General features: G+C 54.5%; 3 protein-coding genes across 3 annotated transcripts in view; all 3 read right to left on the bottom strand.

Moving 5' to 3' along the window:
* Positions 1 to 951, bottom strand: part of PTSG_07830 (uncharacterized protein) — a gene marked incomplete at its 3' end in the record, with an annotated part of 5,094 nt that extends 4,143 nt beyond the window's left edge. Inside the window, exons 1-3 of the mRNA XM_004991577.1 lie at positions 684 to 951; positions 297 to 466; positions 17 to 77 (exon numbers count right to left, since the gene is read on the bottom strand). Of these exons, the coding sequence (XP_004991634.1) occupies positions 17 to 77; positions 297 to 466; positions 684 to 819 (367 nt within the window). The 5' untranslated portion in view covers positions 820 to 951. The remainder of the gene's footprint in view (positions 1 to 16; positions 78 to 296; positions 467 to 683) is intronic.
* A 122-nt stretch (positions 952 to 1,073) lies between these two features.
* PTSG_07829 (sodium/potassium-transporting ATPase subunit alpha-B) lies at positions 1,074 to 8,165 on the bottom strand. Its single transcript, XM_004991576.1, has 14 exons — positions 7,886 to 8,165; positions 7,347 to 7,613; positions 6,825 to 7,082; positions 6,615 to 6,677; positions 6,270 to 6,458; positions 5,728 to 5,932; positions 4,981 to 5,476; positions 4,007 to 4,583; positions 3,687 to 3,834; positions 3,213 to 3,431; positions 2,487 to 2,992; positions 2,134 to 2,264; positions 1,663 to 1,877; positions 1,074 to 1,490 (listed from the first exon to the last, which is right to left on the bottom strand). The coding sequence occupies exons 1-14, from the start codon at positions 7,943 to 7,945 to the stop codon at positions 1,462 to 1,464; spliced, it is 3,363 nt and encodes a 1,120-aa protein (XP_004991633.1). The 5' UTR covers positions 7,946 to 8,165; the 3' UTR covers positions 1,074 to 1,461.
* Positions 8,166 to 8,747: 582 nt separating this feature from the next.
* Positions 8,748 to 15,000, bottom strand: part of PTSG_07828 (pyruvate water dikinase) — a gene marked incomplete at its 3' end in the record, with an annotated part of 8,929 nt that continues 2,676 nt past the window's right edge. Inside the window, exons 6-24 of the mRNA XM_004991575.1 lie at positions 14,882 to 14,968; positions 14,764 to 14,834; positions 14,485 to 14,594; positions 14,268 to 14,335; positions 13,874 to 13,984; positions 13,627 to 13,692; positions 13,325 to 13,475; positions 12,812 to 12,870; positions 12,520 to 12,573; positions 12,068 to 12,200; positions 11,542 to 11,839; positions 11,253 to 11,326; positions 10,894 to 10,985; positions 10,531 to 10,615; positions 10,305 to 10,378; positions 10,069 to 10,131; positions 9,847 to 9,903; positions 9,448 to 9,520; positions 8,748 to 9,253 (exon numbers count right to left, since the gene is read on the bottom strand). Coding sequence (XP_004991632.1) covers positions 8,748 to 9,253; positions 9,448 to 9,520; positions 9,847 to 9,903; positions 10,069 to 10,131; positions 10,305 to 10,378; positions 10,531 to 10,615; positions 10,894 to 10,985; positions 11,253 to 11,326; positions 11,542 to 11,839; positions 12,068 to 12,200; positions 12,520 to 12,573; positions 12,812 to 12,870; positions 13,325 to 13,475; positions 13,627 to 13,692; positions 13,874 to 13,984; positions 14,268 to 14,335; positions 14,485 to 14,594; positions 14,764 to 14,834; positions 14,882 to 14,968 — 2,232 coding nt within the window. The remainder of the gene's footprint in view (positions 9,254 to 9,447; positions 9,521 to 9,846; positions 9,904 to 10,068; positions 10,132 to 10,304; positions 10,379 to 10,530; positions 10,616 to 10,893; positions 10,986 to 11,252; positions 11,327 to 11,541; positions 11,840 to 12,067; positions 12,201 to 12,519; positions 12,574 to 12,811; positions 12,871 to 13,324; positions 13,476 to 13,626; positions 13,693 to 13,873; positions 13,985 to 14,267; positions 14,336 to 14,484; positions 14,595 to 14,763; positions 14,835 to 14,881; positions 14,969 to 15,000) is intronic.

The raw sequence follows: 15,000 nt of genomic DNA, 5'->3' as shown, positions 1-15,000 counted from the left end.
AGGCGCATGCGCTCACCGTGTTTGTCTGCGTCGTAGTCCGAGTCTTCGTCAGAGGACTCCAAGATGTCGTTCAGTTGCTGGAATCCAGCGAGATGATCGTCCGAAATCATGAGGCCAGGCCACTTAACGCTCATGCACACTCACTCACCCTCACGGATGTACATTCACTCATGCACACACATACACACTCACACACATTCATACACATTCATACACATTCACACACACGCATACAAATACACACTCGCATACAAATACACACACTCACACTCGCATTCACACACACACACGCTCACCTCCAGGTTGCCTTGTCCTTGTTCTCCACGAAGGCGGCCCTGGCCTTCATTTCGGCGGGCCTGTTGCTGCTGGATCTTGTGCTGCTGGTATTGGTAGTGTCGGTACCGCGCATCCTCGTTGTCGCCAGCCACGCCAAACCAACGTGCCATGCCATTCGCCACACGCGCACCTGTGCATGCGTGTGGTGTGTGTGTGTGTGTGTGTGTGTGTGTGTGTGTGTGTGTGTGTTGTGTGTGTGTGTGTGTGTGTGTGACGGCAAGAACGCGCGTGCACCTCAATGGAAGGATCGTGCACGTTCCTGCGCACATATTTCAAGCCTTACACAAGTGTACGCACATTTACACACACATACACACAATCTCATGCACACATACACAGACACACACCTCCGCGTTTCATTGTTGCGCCAATCTGAGCAGCGACGCGGCCTTGTTGAGAAGACTCCAGGCGCGTTCCTGGCTCCACCTGCTCTGGCTGTCCGCCCCAGAAGCTGGACCGACGCCGGATGCGTCGAGAAGCCATCGCACTGATGCTGTATGCTGTGCGATCACGACACTGTGTGGGGAGAGGAAGGAGGAGGAGGAGGAACTGCTGAGGCGTTGCTGTTGATGCCTCGTATTCGCACACCGCCTTGCACCAAACAAAGCAGTCCTTCAGAAATTGCACAAAATCGTCAGCGAAACGGCTGTTGTTGTCGTCACACACACACACCCTCTCCCTTCAACCCTTTTCTTTCGTGTTCTCTTCTTTTGTTTACCAGCAATAGCATGCATGGCTTTGGTCACGGGGGTGTGTATATTGGGTTGGATATGGAGCGTCTGTTGTCAGACATGCAGTGACGCACGCGCTGGGAAACAGACCCAACACAGAAATAAAAACAACACAACAATGACAACATAGACAACATGAGACAACAGTACAACAACGCAAACAATCTCAGACGTGCACACGAACCGATGAATGGGTGTGTGCTGTGCTGAGCTGAGCTGTCGGAGGTGATTGAAGAAAGGGGGAAAGAAGCAACAAAACTACATACGTTACATGGAACAGTGTTGCTCGGTCGTGCTTGACACACGTCGGAGCAAACGGGTACCAGCAGACAACAAACTGCAGCGACGTCGTGTCACTGCCTCTGTTGTCATGCTCGTGTCGTGGACGTGTTGGCTACCAGTACGTCTCGCGCTGGATCCAGCCTATCGAATGCACCAGCAAACAAGGGAGCGTGTCAGAGGAGGGGTTAGCGTTAACCTTGAACGACCAAAGCCAACCACACAACAACAACAACAAACACAAGCGTTGGGAAGCTCTACACACATTTACAAAATTCACACACACACACGCAATCGCACATGCACGTACACGTACCTGGCTCGTTGTTGTTGTTGCGGCGGTAGCGGCGCATGAGGTAGCGGCGGGTCTCGTCGTACACGAAGATGAGGAGGCTGAAGGAGACGGCGGGGAAGCCAAAGTGCTGCCACTCAAGTGGGCTCGTCTGGAACACAGAGCTCATGCCGGGGGTGTACGTCAAGAAGAGCGCAAGACACGTCTCAAAGACAAGCGAGAAGTTCAGGTTGCGATTCCTGCCATGTGGTGGTGGTGGTGGTGGTGGTGGTGGTGGTGGTGGTGGTGACCATGATGATGATGATGATGATGATGATGATGATGATGATGATGAGTACACGTGCAAGTACAACCAACTGAATGCCAGCAAACACAACTACGCAGATAGGATGCACACTTGCCGGCAACTCGCACCACTACCACCACAGCCAATACAACCCACAACCCACAACCACACACATTCACATTCACACCCACACACACATAAGCGCGCACCTCATGCCCTGCTTGAAGACAGTGTTCATGCGGGTCTTGCAGATGATGAGATCAGCCCACTGCACAATGACAATAGACACAAAGTAGGAGGTCTGCGCAGCGCGCTCAACATCCTTGCGGTCGTTGTACGTCTGAGCAGTGACAAAACACAACGTGAGCACTTGTGACACAGCGACTAGCTTACAACAAAACAAACGTGTTTACAACTTCACGACATGTACACAACTCGAGCATAAAATGCAGCACACATTAACGCATGCGCCACGCATTTACCATACATGTCACACGCTCCCGACACCCCCACACCCCACCGCAAACCACACACACACACACACACACACACACACACACACCCATTCGTTGCCGTAAGAATCACGGAGCTGCTCCACGTCCTCGTCGTCCCAGCTGTCTCGGAGACCGGGCAGGCGAGAAGGCAGGAAGCCAAAGTCGCCCATGACGACAAAGTAGCAGAAGAAGCCGGCAAGGGCCTGGATCACGCCAATCTGCAGGTAGGTCATCTGCAGCAGACGGCCCGTGACGAGCCTGTCAGACTTGGCGTCACGTGGTGGACGGTCCATGATGTCGTCCTCAGCGCGCTCGTACGCCAGGGAGATGGCCGGGTACAGATCCGTACCAAGGTCAATGGCCAGGATCATGATGGTGCTGAGCGGAAGCGGCACCTGCACCAGGATGAAGATGAGGAAGGGCGAGATCTCCGGGATGTTGGAGGTGAGGGTGTAGGCAATGGACTTCTTCAGGTTGTCGAAGATGAGGCGGCCTTCCTCAACACCCTTTACAATGGACGAAAAGTCATCGTCCATCAGAATCATATCCGCAGCGCCCTTGGACACATCGGAACCTGCAAACACATGAACATGTGCGCCGGGATGTATGAATACCCATGTCAAACATAACGTTTTACCAACTCTTTGCCACGCCTTCAACTTTCTCTTGCGCCTTCCCTTGCTCTCTCTCTCTCTCTCACACACACATACTCACACAGATATACACAAACACACCCCCCTCTTCTCTCCCTCTTTCTCTCACACTCACACACACTGCATGTCTGTGCGACTGACCGGCAATGCCCATGGCAACACCAATATCGGCGGCGCGGAGAGCAGGAGAGTCGTTCACACCGTCGCCAGTCACGGCAACAACATCACCACGGCGCTGGCAACCCTGCACAATCTGCAGCTTCTGCTCGGGGGAGGTACGGGCAAAGACAATCTGCTCGTGCTGCAGCACGCGATCAAGGTCCTTCTCAGACATATCACGCAGTTCGCTGCCGGTCACAACTGCACCACCACGGCATCACATACGCGAGGAAGGCGAGCGAAGAGGAAGAGGAGGGGGGAGAAGACGAGGGGACAAGGCATGTGCGCACAAGGGTGTCCAATGTGAGTTGTGGACAAATGGCTGACTGTATTGCACGTCAAGCATCGCGTCCCATCAGCGTTCGTACTGCGACTTCAGCAGATCACAATTTCCGGTACGAACACAATGCTTTCACACACACACACACACACAACCACAACTCTGCCGTGTCTTACCCTGGGCCCTGGCCTCATCGTGGAGCTTCTGCTGGGTGTGCTTGTCAAGCTCCTCAAACTTGGTGCCGCCGCGCTGGGTGAGACCACGCTGCTCAGCAAGATCCTCAGCAGTGTCGTACGTGATGATGTTCACGGAGCGGGCAATGGCCTGCGTGTAGGAAGGTGGGTTGCACATTGAAACAGCCGGGGGTACAAACAAAAGTCAGTCAAAGATGGAAACAAAGCAAGGAAGGAAGGAAGGTCGTAGCCGCACTCACTGAGCGGAATACATGTGCAAGCAATTCATACACACGCACACACACACACACACACACAAGTACCTTGGCGGTGATGGGGTGGTCGCCGGTGACCATGATGACCTGGATACCGGCGCTCTGGCAGTTGGCGACGGCGCTGGGGACGGCCTCGCGGGGCGGGTCAATCAGGGCCATCAGACCAACAAAGGTCATGTCGTGCAGGTCAAGCAGACCGTTGAACGGCTCCTCAGCCTCAAACTCAAAGTCCTGAGGGTACTTGTCCTTGGGCAGGTAGGTGTGGGCAAAGCCGAGCACGCGCTCGCCGTTGCGGCCCAGATCCTCATAGCCGAGATCGTATTTCTTGCGCAGGTCGTCCGTGAAGGGAACCTCCTTGCCGTCAATGAGCATCTTGCTGCAGCGGGCAATGATGCGCTCGGGTGCGCCCTTCATGACAAACAGCAGCTTGCCGTCCTCGCGGCCATCGGCGGTCTTGTGCACGGAACCAGCAAACTTGTTGCTCGAGTTGAAGGGGATGTTGAGCACCTTGGTGTTCTTCTCGCGGTAAGCAGGGCTCTCCTCGTAGCCCTTGGAAGTGTTCTCAGCACCAACAGCATCGCAGAACTTGAGGATGGCAGACTCGGACGCATCACCGTTCGTCTTGCTGTCATGTCAGCGCGAAAAAGAGACCGACAACCACAACACACAGAGAGAGAGAGAGAGAGTGTGTGTGTGTGTGTACGTGTTGTTGTATGTGCAGAGGTGTGTGTGTGCGTGTGAGTGTGAGTGTGAGTGTGAGTGTGTGTGTACGTGTTGTTGTATGTGCAGAGGTGTTGTGTGTGTGCGTGGGTGGGAGTGGGAGACAGAGAGAGAGAGAAAAGATTATTAAGTGAGACAAGAAGGAAGGAAACGTCTTTGAGGAAAGCAACGCGTTTGAGGTGAGGTACAACGCTGAAATGCAGGTTGCGTTGTGAGGACATGCAAAGCTCGCGAAGGCCTGTTCAGAAATCAGATGCACAGGCCACATCAACACAAGCACGTGCATCCCAAAACGCACGCACCGCTGCTGGAAGGGCATATCCTTGGTGGAGTCCTCGTCGTAGACAAAGGTGGCGGTGTTGCAGAGCTGGCCAATGACCCACAGGGCGCGGAAGGACGGGTCCTCGGGCTTGAAGGTGATGTCGCGCTCGAGCACGCCAAGGTTCTTGATCTCGCCGTCGTAGAACACGTGCGCCACGGTCATCTTGTTCTGGGTCAGCGTACCGGTCTTGTCAGAGCAGATGGTGGAGGTGGAGCCGAGCGTCTCGACAGACTCCAGCTGCTTCACAAGCACGTTCTTGTCCGCCATGCGCAGCGCCGTCAGCGTGAGTGACACCGTCACCGTGGCCAGGAGACCCTCGGGCACGTTGGCGACGATGATGCCAATGAGGAAGATGACGGCGTCCAGCCAGAAGTAGCCAAAAACAAAGGCCAGGATGAAGAAGGTCACGCCAAGAACAACGGCGACGGAGGTGATGAGCATGATGAAGTGATGGATCTCCTTGGCAATGGGCGTCTCTGCAGGAGGAGACACAGTTTGGAAGCAGCAACGTGCAGTGACAGAAAAAAAAAGGCACGGAGGCAAAGTGGTGTTGTGAGTTGTGCGTAAAGGAGCACTGAGGCACGCGCGATGAGACACATGCATGCATTCGAGACATCCATAAAGCCTGCCACGCTCTGGAGTCCACCACGAACGCCCTACGCTCACGCAGGACTCGCGTACACGATCCACACATGCGCTTGCGCATATTTCTGACATCTGAACGCACCGTCATTGTCCGTCTCAGCGACGAGCTGCTTGATGCGGCCAATGTAGGTGTTATCGCCCGTGGCAACAACAAGACCCTTGCCGGAGCCGACCAGGATATCGGTGGTGAAGAAGGCGAGGTTCTGCGTCTCACGGAAGTCCTCATGCGTGCACTCAGGGCTACGCTTCTGGGGCTCGGACTCACCAGTTAGAGACGAGTTGTCCACCTGCGCTCACGTGAGTGAGTAAGAAAGGGAGAGTGTGTGTGTTTGTGTGTGTGTGTGTGTGTGTGTGTGTGTGTGATAGAGTGCGTGTGTGTGTGTGTGTGTGAGAGTGAGTGAGGTTGTGTGTGGTTTTAAGAGTCTGTGGGTAAGAGAGTGAGTGAGCCACACACAGACAGACAGACAGACATAAGGGATTGGTTGTGGCAATGCACGTGTGTAAGCCATCACCGCCATGTTGGGCATTGTGATGAATTGGCCATGACACTCGACGTGAAGAAAAAACAAAAGAGTCGTGTTTTGTAGATCAGCATTTGTTTGATGTTGCTGGGAGATGTCGAACCTTCAGGTTGGACGCCTCGAGAATGCGGATATCAGCGGGGACCTTGTTGCCGTACTTGATGTCGACAACGTCGCCCACAACAAGCGTCGCAGCGTCAACATCCGTCATGAGCTTTCCATCACGCCACACGTTGCATTTCTGCGGCACTAGCTTGGAGAACTTCTTCACCACAGAGGACGACTTGCTCTCCTGTAATCAGGAATGGTGGGTGTGTTTTTGTGTGTTGTGAGTGTGCGTGTTTGAAGCGGGACAAAGGGTGTGTGCCTCAACAACATTTCCAACACCCGTCCTCAGCGCATGAAGATGCAAGGGATGCAATGTGTTGCAGTGTCATCGACAACGTGCCTGGAAGTAGGAGAAGACACCGGTGATGACGACGACGCCAGAGAGGACGACGCCAAGGAAAAGCTGTCGATGTGGAACAGCACATGTGAGATTGCAGTATTCAATCGCGGACCTCTACACAAGCAACGCACATCGTTTGCACGTGGTCACACACACACACACACACACGCAAATATCCGCACAAAAGCACACACACTCACACACACGTACGTTGTCTGGAGCCGGGTTGCCCTCGGAAGACTGGATACCGTAGGCGATGAAACAGAGAATGGAGCCAATCCACAGCAGGGAGGAGAAGCCACCGACCATCTGCTTGAGGAACTTCACCCACTCTGGCGTTGCCTTATGTGGCTTGAGGATGTTGGGGCCATCGCGCTCGAGCCTGTGCTTTGCCTCGGCAGAACTGATGCCAACAGTAGAGGTCTCATACTCGGAGAAGATCTCCTCCAGAGACGGCTGATGCTGATACTGTTGTTTGTTGTTTGTTGTTTGTAAGCAGACAATGTGTGTGTGTGTCGTGTGTGTGCATGGCGCGTGTGTGTATGTCGTATGTGTGTGTACGTGGTATTTGAGTCTGAGGGATGGCGTGCAAGCTGTGGCTGACTCACACACGTGAAGTGCAGTTGTCGACTACACGCATACCACAACTGCACACCATAGTTTCGTTACACACCCGCACACACTCACACACGTGCACCACACACACACACACACACATGTCGGATTGCGTACCATCTTGATCTGCATGACTTTGGCCTCAGCTTCTTCGTCCAGCTGGGCAGCCTTTGGGACGGGCTTGGCGGAACTAGCCGGCTGGGGCTTCTCCGCTGCACCTGACTTGTCGGCAGAGAACGATGTCGTCTTGACATCCTGAGGGGCGCTGCTGGTGTTGTTGGCAGCAGCAGTGCCGTTTGCCGCGGCCGTGGACGACGACGATGCAGCCTGGGCTGCAGAGTTGCGGGTGGCGTTGTAGTAACTGGCCGACCGAAGTGCGCTCAGCTGCATCGCGAACATACATCCACAACAGGTGTTTATGTGTTTGTGAGTAAGTGGGAAGAAGTGGCGTGAAGAAAGTATCAGCCGATGAAGGAGATGGCACATTGTGTCGAGCTTGAGGCAGGTTGAACCACTCGATCTGGAACTGCGGCCACATCGCCCTCGTGTTCGCGTCACACTTTTCGGGCGCGCAAACGACCCCGACGTGACAGCGAACATAACAGCCAATCTACAACATAACGCACACACACACACACATGCGGTGTGCTACGAACCTCATCGAGGCTGTCGACATCGACGGCTGTGGTCCGCCCTGGGACGAACTTCAAACTCATGGTAGCCGACGCTCAAGACCACCACCACACACGAGACAGTCTCAAGAACGAGGAAGAGATGCAAATGGAGACTGATGCAGTGTGCAGGGCATGAAATCTTGTGCGCAAACGCAGAAGCATCTGCTTTTGAAAATTCCCACAGCAGCAAGCAGGCGGGAACTGTGTTGACTGCACGGGTGATAAGCGCATACGACGTTTTGCGAAAGTCTTTGTGATGATACAACAGATGCAGGTAAAATCAGCATAAAAAATGGATCATACTTGGAGGGTGGGCACAAATTGTGCTGTTGCGTGCAACGATTTGGCGGGCCATTGTTGCGTGCGTGTGTGTGCGTGCGCGCGCGCGCGCGTGTGTGTGTGGTGTGTGGTGTGTGCGTGTGTGTGTGTGTGTGTGTGTGTGTGTGTGTGTGTGTGTGTGTGTGTGTGTGTGTGTGTGTGTGTGTGTGTGTGTGTGTGTGTGTGTGTGTGTGTTGATGATGATGATCTATCCAAGCCAATCATCACTCTGTTTGAAAAAATCTCAGGTCGTGTAATTCGAGAGTACGTCGCTGGACAATGAAAGACAAGAAAACAACGACAGATGGTGATGTCGACGACGATGACATTATTCATCAAGGGACGTAGCAGTCATAGCACACAGCGCGTGCCGTAATCACACCGCTTTGCCTTTACCACCACACACAATCACCATTCTTACTCACACTTCCTGTCCTCCATCAAACCTGCATGTGCACCACGCGTTAACTTTCACACCCACACTAGCACACACATGCACAAGCGCCCGTCGCCCGTGTCGATCACGTCACGACTCTGGCGGTGCATAGTCAATTACGACAAAGCCGTCCTCATCATCTTCCTCCTCGGTAAATTCTTGCTGTTGTGCCAGATACGGCGGTGCTGCTGGCGGCGCCGGGTGTGTGGGTGCTGCTGGCGCTGTTGCCGTGGTCGACGCTGGTGTTGCTGTGGTGGGCTGCGGCTGCCGCGTGTGGTTTGCACGAAGCGGTGCACGTGGCGACGGTGCTTGCTGTTGGTGCGATGCAAAGTGCAGTTCGGCATCCGCCATGGGCATGCGTCTGGAGAGGGGGCCAGCGGCAACGGTGAACCGGCGGGCGAGATTGGGCCGTGCATGTGCGGAAGATGACGATGCCGACGATGATGAAGAAGACGCCGGCGACGCCGTGGAGGGGCCGGGTTGTGCTGTACCCACGTGCCGCCTGCGTGGTCGCGGCACACTTGGCGGCCCGCGCGCACGCATGTCTGTCGATGCGCTGAATGTCGTCTCAACCACAGACCCATCCATGTGGGGCTCTGGTGTTGCATGTGTGGGCGTAAACGTGTACAAGTGAGTGAGTGAGTGAGTGAGTGAGTGCGTGCGTGCGTGCGTGCGTGCGTGAGTGAGTGAGTGAGTGAGTGAGTGAGTGAGACTTTGTTTGTGGGTGTGTGAGCCAAAAAAAAAAAAAAGCAAAGCATTGCTCGTCGAGTGCATTGTCAGCCAATATCACCTTCTGATATCGACAGGCCGGCGTCGTTGACTACGTGGAAGAGTGGGGTGCTCCACATGCCGGACAATTGTTCCTGCACACACACACACACAAAATACACAGGCACACACACACACACACACACAAAATACACAGGCACAAAATACACAGGCACACACACACACACAATAGACACACGCACACAAAATACACACAGAGCAGCCGAGGGCCGGTGAGTTGAGGTCGTGGTTGAAGCATTGGGCAACAGGGAGCGACGAAATGTCTTGGTGATGAGTGAACCGCCTGTGCTCGCACTTATATGGCTGCAGAGGAAAGGCACAATGGGTCACAGCCAACTCCAGGACCACGCAAGCAAGCAAGCACACACACACACACACACACACGCACACACACACACACCCTCTTGTAGCGTTGCACGAGTTCTGTCAGGTCGCGGAGCTCTGGAAGAAACAAACCCTGCACACACACGCACACACCGTGGTACAGATGCATGGTGTAAGAACAAGCAGTTGCAGGAAAGAGGACACGGCAAAAGAACCAGACAAACGAACAAGGCGAGTTGCATGCAAGGAACAAGCGCAGCACATGACGCAAACATGACACACATGTGCACATGCGCACCACGCAGATGGAGGAGCAGGATTTCGACATGTCCATGGACTTGAGTTTGTCCGGAACGCAAGTCTAGGGTTCATTGGTATGCGTTTTCGTGTGTGTGTGTGTCAGAAAAGCGGCGAATGACACAAGGGGCCAGTGCTACGCACAGGCGGACAGACAGATAGACAGACAGACAAACACACACGCACACACATACACACACGTACACACACAATCCCCCCACACACATCACAGCCCACCTTTTCAGCGGCCTGGTTGGAGAGGTCGAGGCGTGATCGCGTTGTGTGCGGATCCAAATACAGCACGCGCCGTCCTGATGCAACGAAAAGTACGGCACGCGAGTGTATGAGAGAGTGTGCGAGTTGTGCGTGTTGTGCGTGTGTGTAAGTGCGATTCGAACGACGTCAATGTGCAACGTGCGTGTGTGTGCATGTGTGTGTGTGTGTGTGCGTGTGTGGGACTCACTGTCATGGTCAATGCCCACGTAGTAGTATGCAGAGCCGGGCTTGCCGCCAATGGCACCAACGCACCACGGCCAGTCAAAGAACGCCTAACAGCAATCGGTTGGTTGGTTGTTGGTGAGTGGAGCAGGCATGGCGAAAACGCGAATGCGCAAGTGCGAGGTCCGAATATTATCAGCAGAAGAAGAAGGAGGAGGAGGAGGCCGATGTGTGTGTGTGTGTGTGTGTGTGTGTGTGTGTGTGTGTGTGTGTGTGTGTGTGTGTGTGTGACAGGACACGAAAGCCACCACCATCACAATTACCATCACCAGGAATAACAACAGGAACAACAGCAAAAGCAGCAGCAGCAACGAGAACGGCAGCGTACCACGAAAGCGGGCACTGATTCTGGCTGGAGCGTGTCGAGACCTGCGCGAAGAGGAATCATCAGCAGCGTCGGCATCCACGGCTCTCCAGCCACTGAAGAGGAAGGGGCGAGGGGGTGCACACGTGTGCGAAGCGTAAGCTCGTCAGGTTGGGTTGTTGTTGTTGCTGACATGTGCTGTTACCGCGAATCTTAGTCTCTCATGTACACACACAATCGCACACACATACACAAAGACACAATCACACACCCACACACCCACACGTAGACATAATCACACAGACACCCACACCCACACCCACACCCACACACACAATCACAGAGACAAGACACAGCCCATGGCGTTGGCTGCAGCGACTAACGGATGCGTCGCGTTGAGAGGAGCGTGTCGTTGACGATGCGGACGCGCATTCCTGTTTCCGGTGGGTTGAGGCGCCTGGAGGTGGCGGTGCAGCGAGGGAGGGAGGGAGGGAGATAGGGGAGCAAATAGAGTTGGCGATCACCGTACGTGTGAGCAGCGTGCACGCGCACACAGAGAGTCAGACACACAGACACTGACACACAGACACACGCACACACACACATACACATACACATACACATACACATACACGCGCGCACACACACGCACACATACATACATACACACACCTGATGATGAGTGCGACTTCGCTTGGGGAGAGCCACTGCCCCGGTTTCTTGCGGACAACAAACGAGGTCTCGGCCATGTGCTGGATGGAGAAGAAGGCGGCCGGGTCGTGCGAGTCCTGGAACATGGACAGCACCGCCCGTTTTGTTTCCTCGTGCTGCCACGTGGACGGGCGCACGCCCTCCAGCCGCTGCATGCGGGCAGACGGCTCTGCGTTGCTCATGAGCGCCTGCGCCAGCAGCATCTGGCCAGACCTGTACGTGCACCCCCACCCCGTATCACTCGTCAACTGCGCATCACCTGCGAGGGTGAAAGTGTGTGTGTGTGTGTGTGTGTGTGTGTGTGAGTGTGAGTGTGTGTGTGTGTGAGCGTGTTGAAATGGGATTAGGAGAGTGCGTGTGGTACTTGGAGACAACAGCGGAAAAAGCGAGCATTTGAAAGGTGGTGTTTGGCGATGGTTATCCACACAGACAAGCCAGATAACACACAGACACAGCCACACACAGCCACACACAGCCACTCACACACCATGGATGGGATCGTAGCCTTTGCGGTATGTGAGCCAGACCAGCCGGCGAATGTGGGCCTTGAGGTCGTCCGACTCCTGTGTCGCATCATAGCGGCGACCAAGCACCGTGATGGCCCCTGGTTCACTTACGCCCTGCACAGCGGCATCCGTGGTGCAATGCGCACGCGCGCGTGTGGGTATGTGCGTGAGTCACGTGGGGCGTGGTGGGTGGGATGCTGTGTAACGCCAGAAGCGGTGTCGGGCACGCAACTCACAGCCAACGCAGAGTGAAGAACGAACCAGCACGGATACAGGTTCAGACAGACGCACGGATACAGGTTCAGACAGACGCACGCTCACACACACACACACACACAACACACAACACACACAACACACACACAACACACACAGTCACACAGACACACGACACACACACACACACACACACTCCGCACGACATCATACACACCCCAAGGAAGGCGGACAGGAGTCCTTCGGCCATGTGTTTGAGCCACCGGAATACCTAGGTGGGAGAAGAGGCAACAAGCGATCATGAAACATAACTTTGTGGCACAAACACACGCAAACACACACACACACACACACACTCTCTCTCTATCTATACTCCAGCTCTGGGAAGCTTACTCGTGCAGGACACGCTCAATCAACAATCACAACAAGCGTCGTGCATCCTCCTCCACACACACAAACATGCACACAAACAGCCACGCAGAAAGCAGACGGTATGCCCTCGATCAAACAAGCGTGTGCGGCTCTTCCTGGCGTGTGCGCGTGCTCACCAGGACCAAGAGCGTTGAGACTGCGGCAATGAAAGCCACCATCCATCCAACACCGCACACACGATGGACACAAACAAGGCGCTGTGGTTGTTTGCTTTGGTTGCTTTGGTGTTGGCGGCGATAGTCGTTGATGACGCACAACAAAATTTATGATGTCGGAGACTGTTCTGTGTGTGTGTGTGTGTGTGTGTGTGTGTGTGTGTGTGTGTGTGTGTGTGTGTGTGTGTGTGTGTGTGTGTGTGTGTGTGTGTGTGTGTGTGTGTGTGTGTGTGTGTGTGTGTTTGAAAGGAGGAATCGATGTCGGTGCACAGGTGTGAGTGGCAGGCTTGTAAACCGGCGCACGTTCTGGAAAGGAGCAGGAAGCGTGCAAAACAAGCGCACCATAACACACACACACACACACACACACACCAACCACACACACATACACCAAATCACGACACATCAGAAGCGTGCTTGCTTGTGCAGCAGCACTTGGTGCGGAGACCTTGAAGTCTGAGAATCTGAGGATGACGTCATGCGGGTGGAATGCGGCGGCGATGGAGGCAATGCCCTCGGCCAAATGCGACACAAAGAACTCGCTCGGGTCGTCGTACCCCTGGATCAGCTGCTTTACCTCAACGCGCTGCCAGTTGAAGATGGGGGGGGGATGTGTGGATGTGAAGGTGTGTATGCGTGTGAATGAAATGAAAGTGAGCAGGTTTTGGTTTGTGAGCAGCCTTGCACAAATGACAAAGGTGTGATGAAACAGCAGCCCGTCAGCAAAGCCCCCATACCTCTTCTGGCGTGAGCACATCCATGTCGAGGAGGGCGAGCGGGTGCACCTTGATGTGGTTCATGATCTGAACAACGGGAAGCAACAGCGTGGTGGATTGTGCATTCATGTCACGTGAGAAAGCAAAACACAGAGCATACACTAGCACACAAGAACAGTCAAAGGCCGCTTCACGTGCGTGCGCTCGCACAGACACACATCACACACACGCACTGTCTCTCTTGCACTCTTGCACACACGCAACGAACCATGAACTCCATGCGAACGAGGCCCACGCCCTGTGCTGGGGTGAAGCTGAGGTCGAACGCAAGGTCTGGGTTGCCAAGAATGAGCATCGTCTTGGTCTTGGTCTTGGGAATCTGTCACCGATGACAAGACCCGTGTGTGTGCGAGATTCACAGGGTGGGGATGAGCCAGCGAGCGAGAACAAGCTGAGACGTGGAAAGATACATGACCATGTAAACGCAGATCAACAAACAAACAAACACAAACAAACAAACACACAAACAAACACACACACACACACACACACAAACACACACACACACACACACACACACGACGGCGCCATTCGGCTGACAGACACAACAACATGCACATGATCGGGAACTGCGCCATTGCTTCCACGCCAAATATTGATACCGTTGTGATGTCCGTTTCGTGCACCACAAACTTTCGCTCTCCGCGGACCACGTGACCCGTCTCACCGCCTGAAGTGCGCGCACAAGGACAAGGAGTCAAAGGGAGACATGCGGTGTGTGCCTGTCGCAAACTCCATTTCGCCCAACAGACAGACAGATAGACACAGACACAGACACACACATACACAAGAATACACAAGAACACAACGGCAGCTTACCTGAGCAGTCGACTGTGACCATTTCGCCGTTTGGAACCTGCTCCGTGGCGGTTTGACAGCCGACGACACAGGGCACGCCAAGCTCGCGGGAGATGATGGCAGCATGGCACCTGCGTGTGCGTGAGTGTGTGCATGAGGTTGTTTACTGGAGCAGTCAGACAGAACGCAAGCACACACACACACACACACACACACACACACACACACACACACACACACACACACACACCCGACGCACGCTATCCCCCTCGCTCCTCTCTCTCTCAAAAATACACGCACGTTCGCGCCGCGCGTGTGGACAATATGGTTTGTGTTCTTCTTGAGATGCGCGCAGACTGGGGCGGGCATATCTGTGATGAGCGCCTCGCCCCCGCTCGAGCTCTCCTATGTGGGGCACGTCGTTGATGACACGCGCCTGCGCGCACACAATGTAGATGTGCACACTCTGTGCCGTCGCCACCACATCTGCACACGCGTACATCTCCTGTGGTTGTGGGGTGAGCACGTGTGCGCGGC

This window comes from Salpingoeca rosetta (genome assembly GCF_000188695.1).
Source record: "Salpingoeca rosetta unplaced genomic scaffold supercont1.19, whole genome shotgun sequence".
NCBI lineage: Eukaryota > Choanoflagellata > Craspedida > Salpingoecidae > Salpingoeca > Salpingoeca rosetta.
Note: the sequence above shows the minus strand (reverse complement) of the source record. Positions and strands in the feature narration are given on the sequence as shown.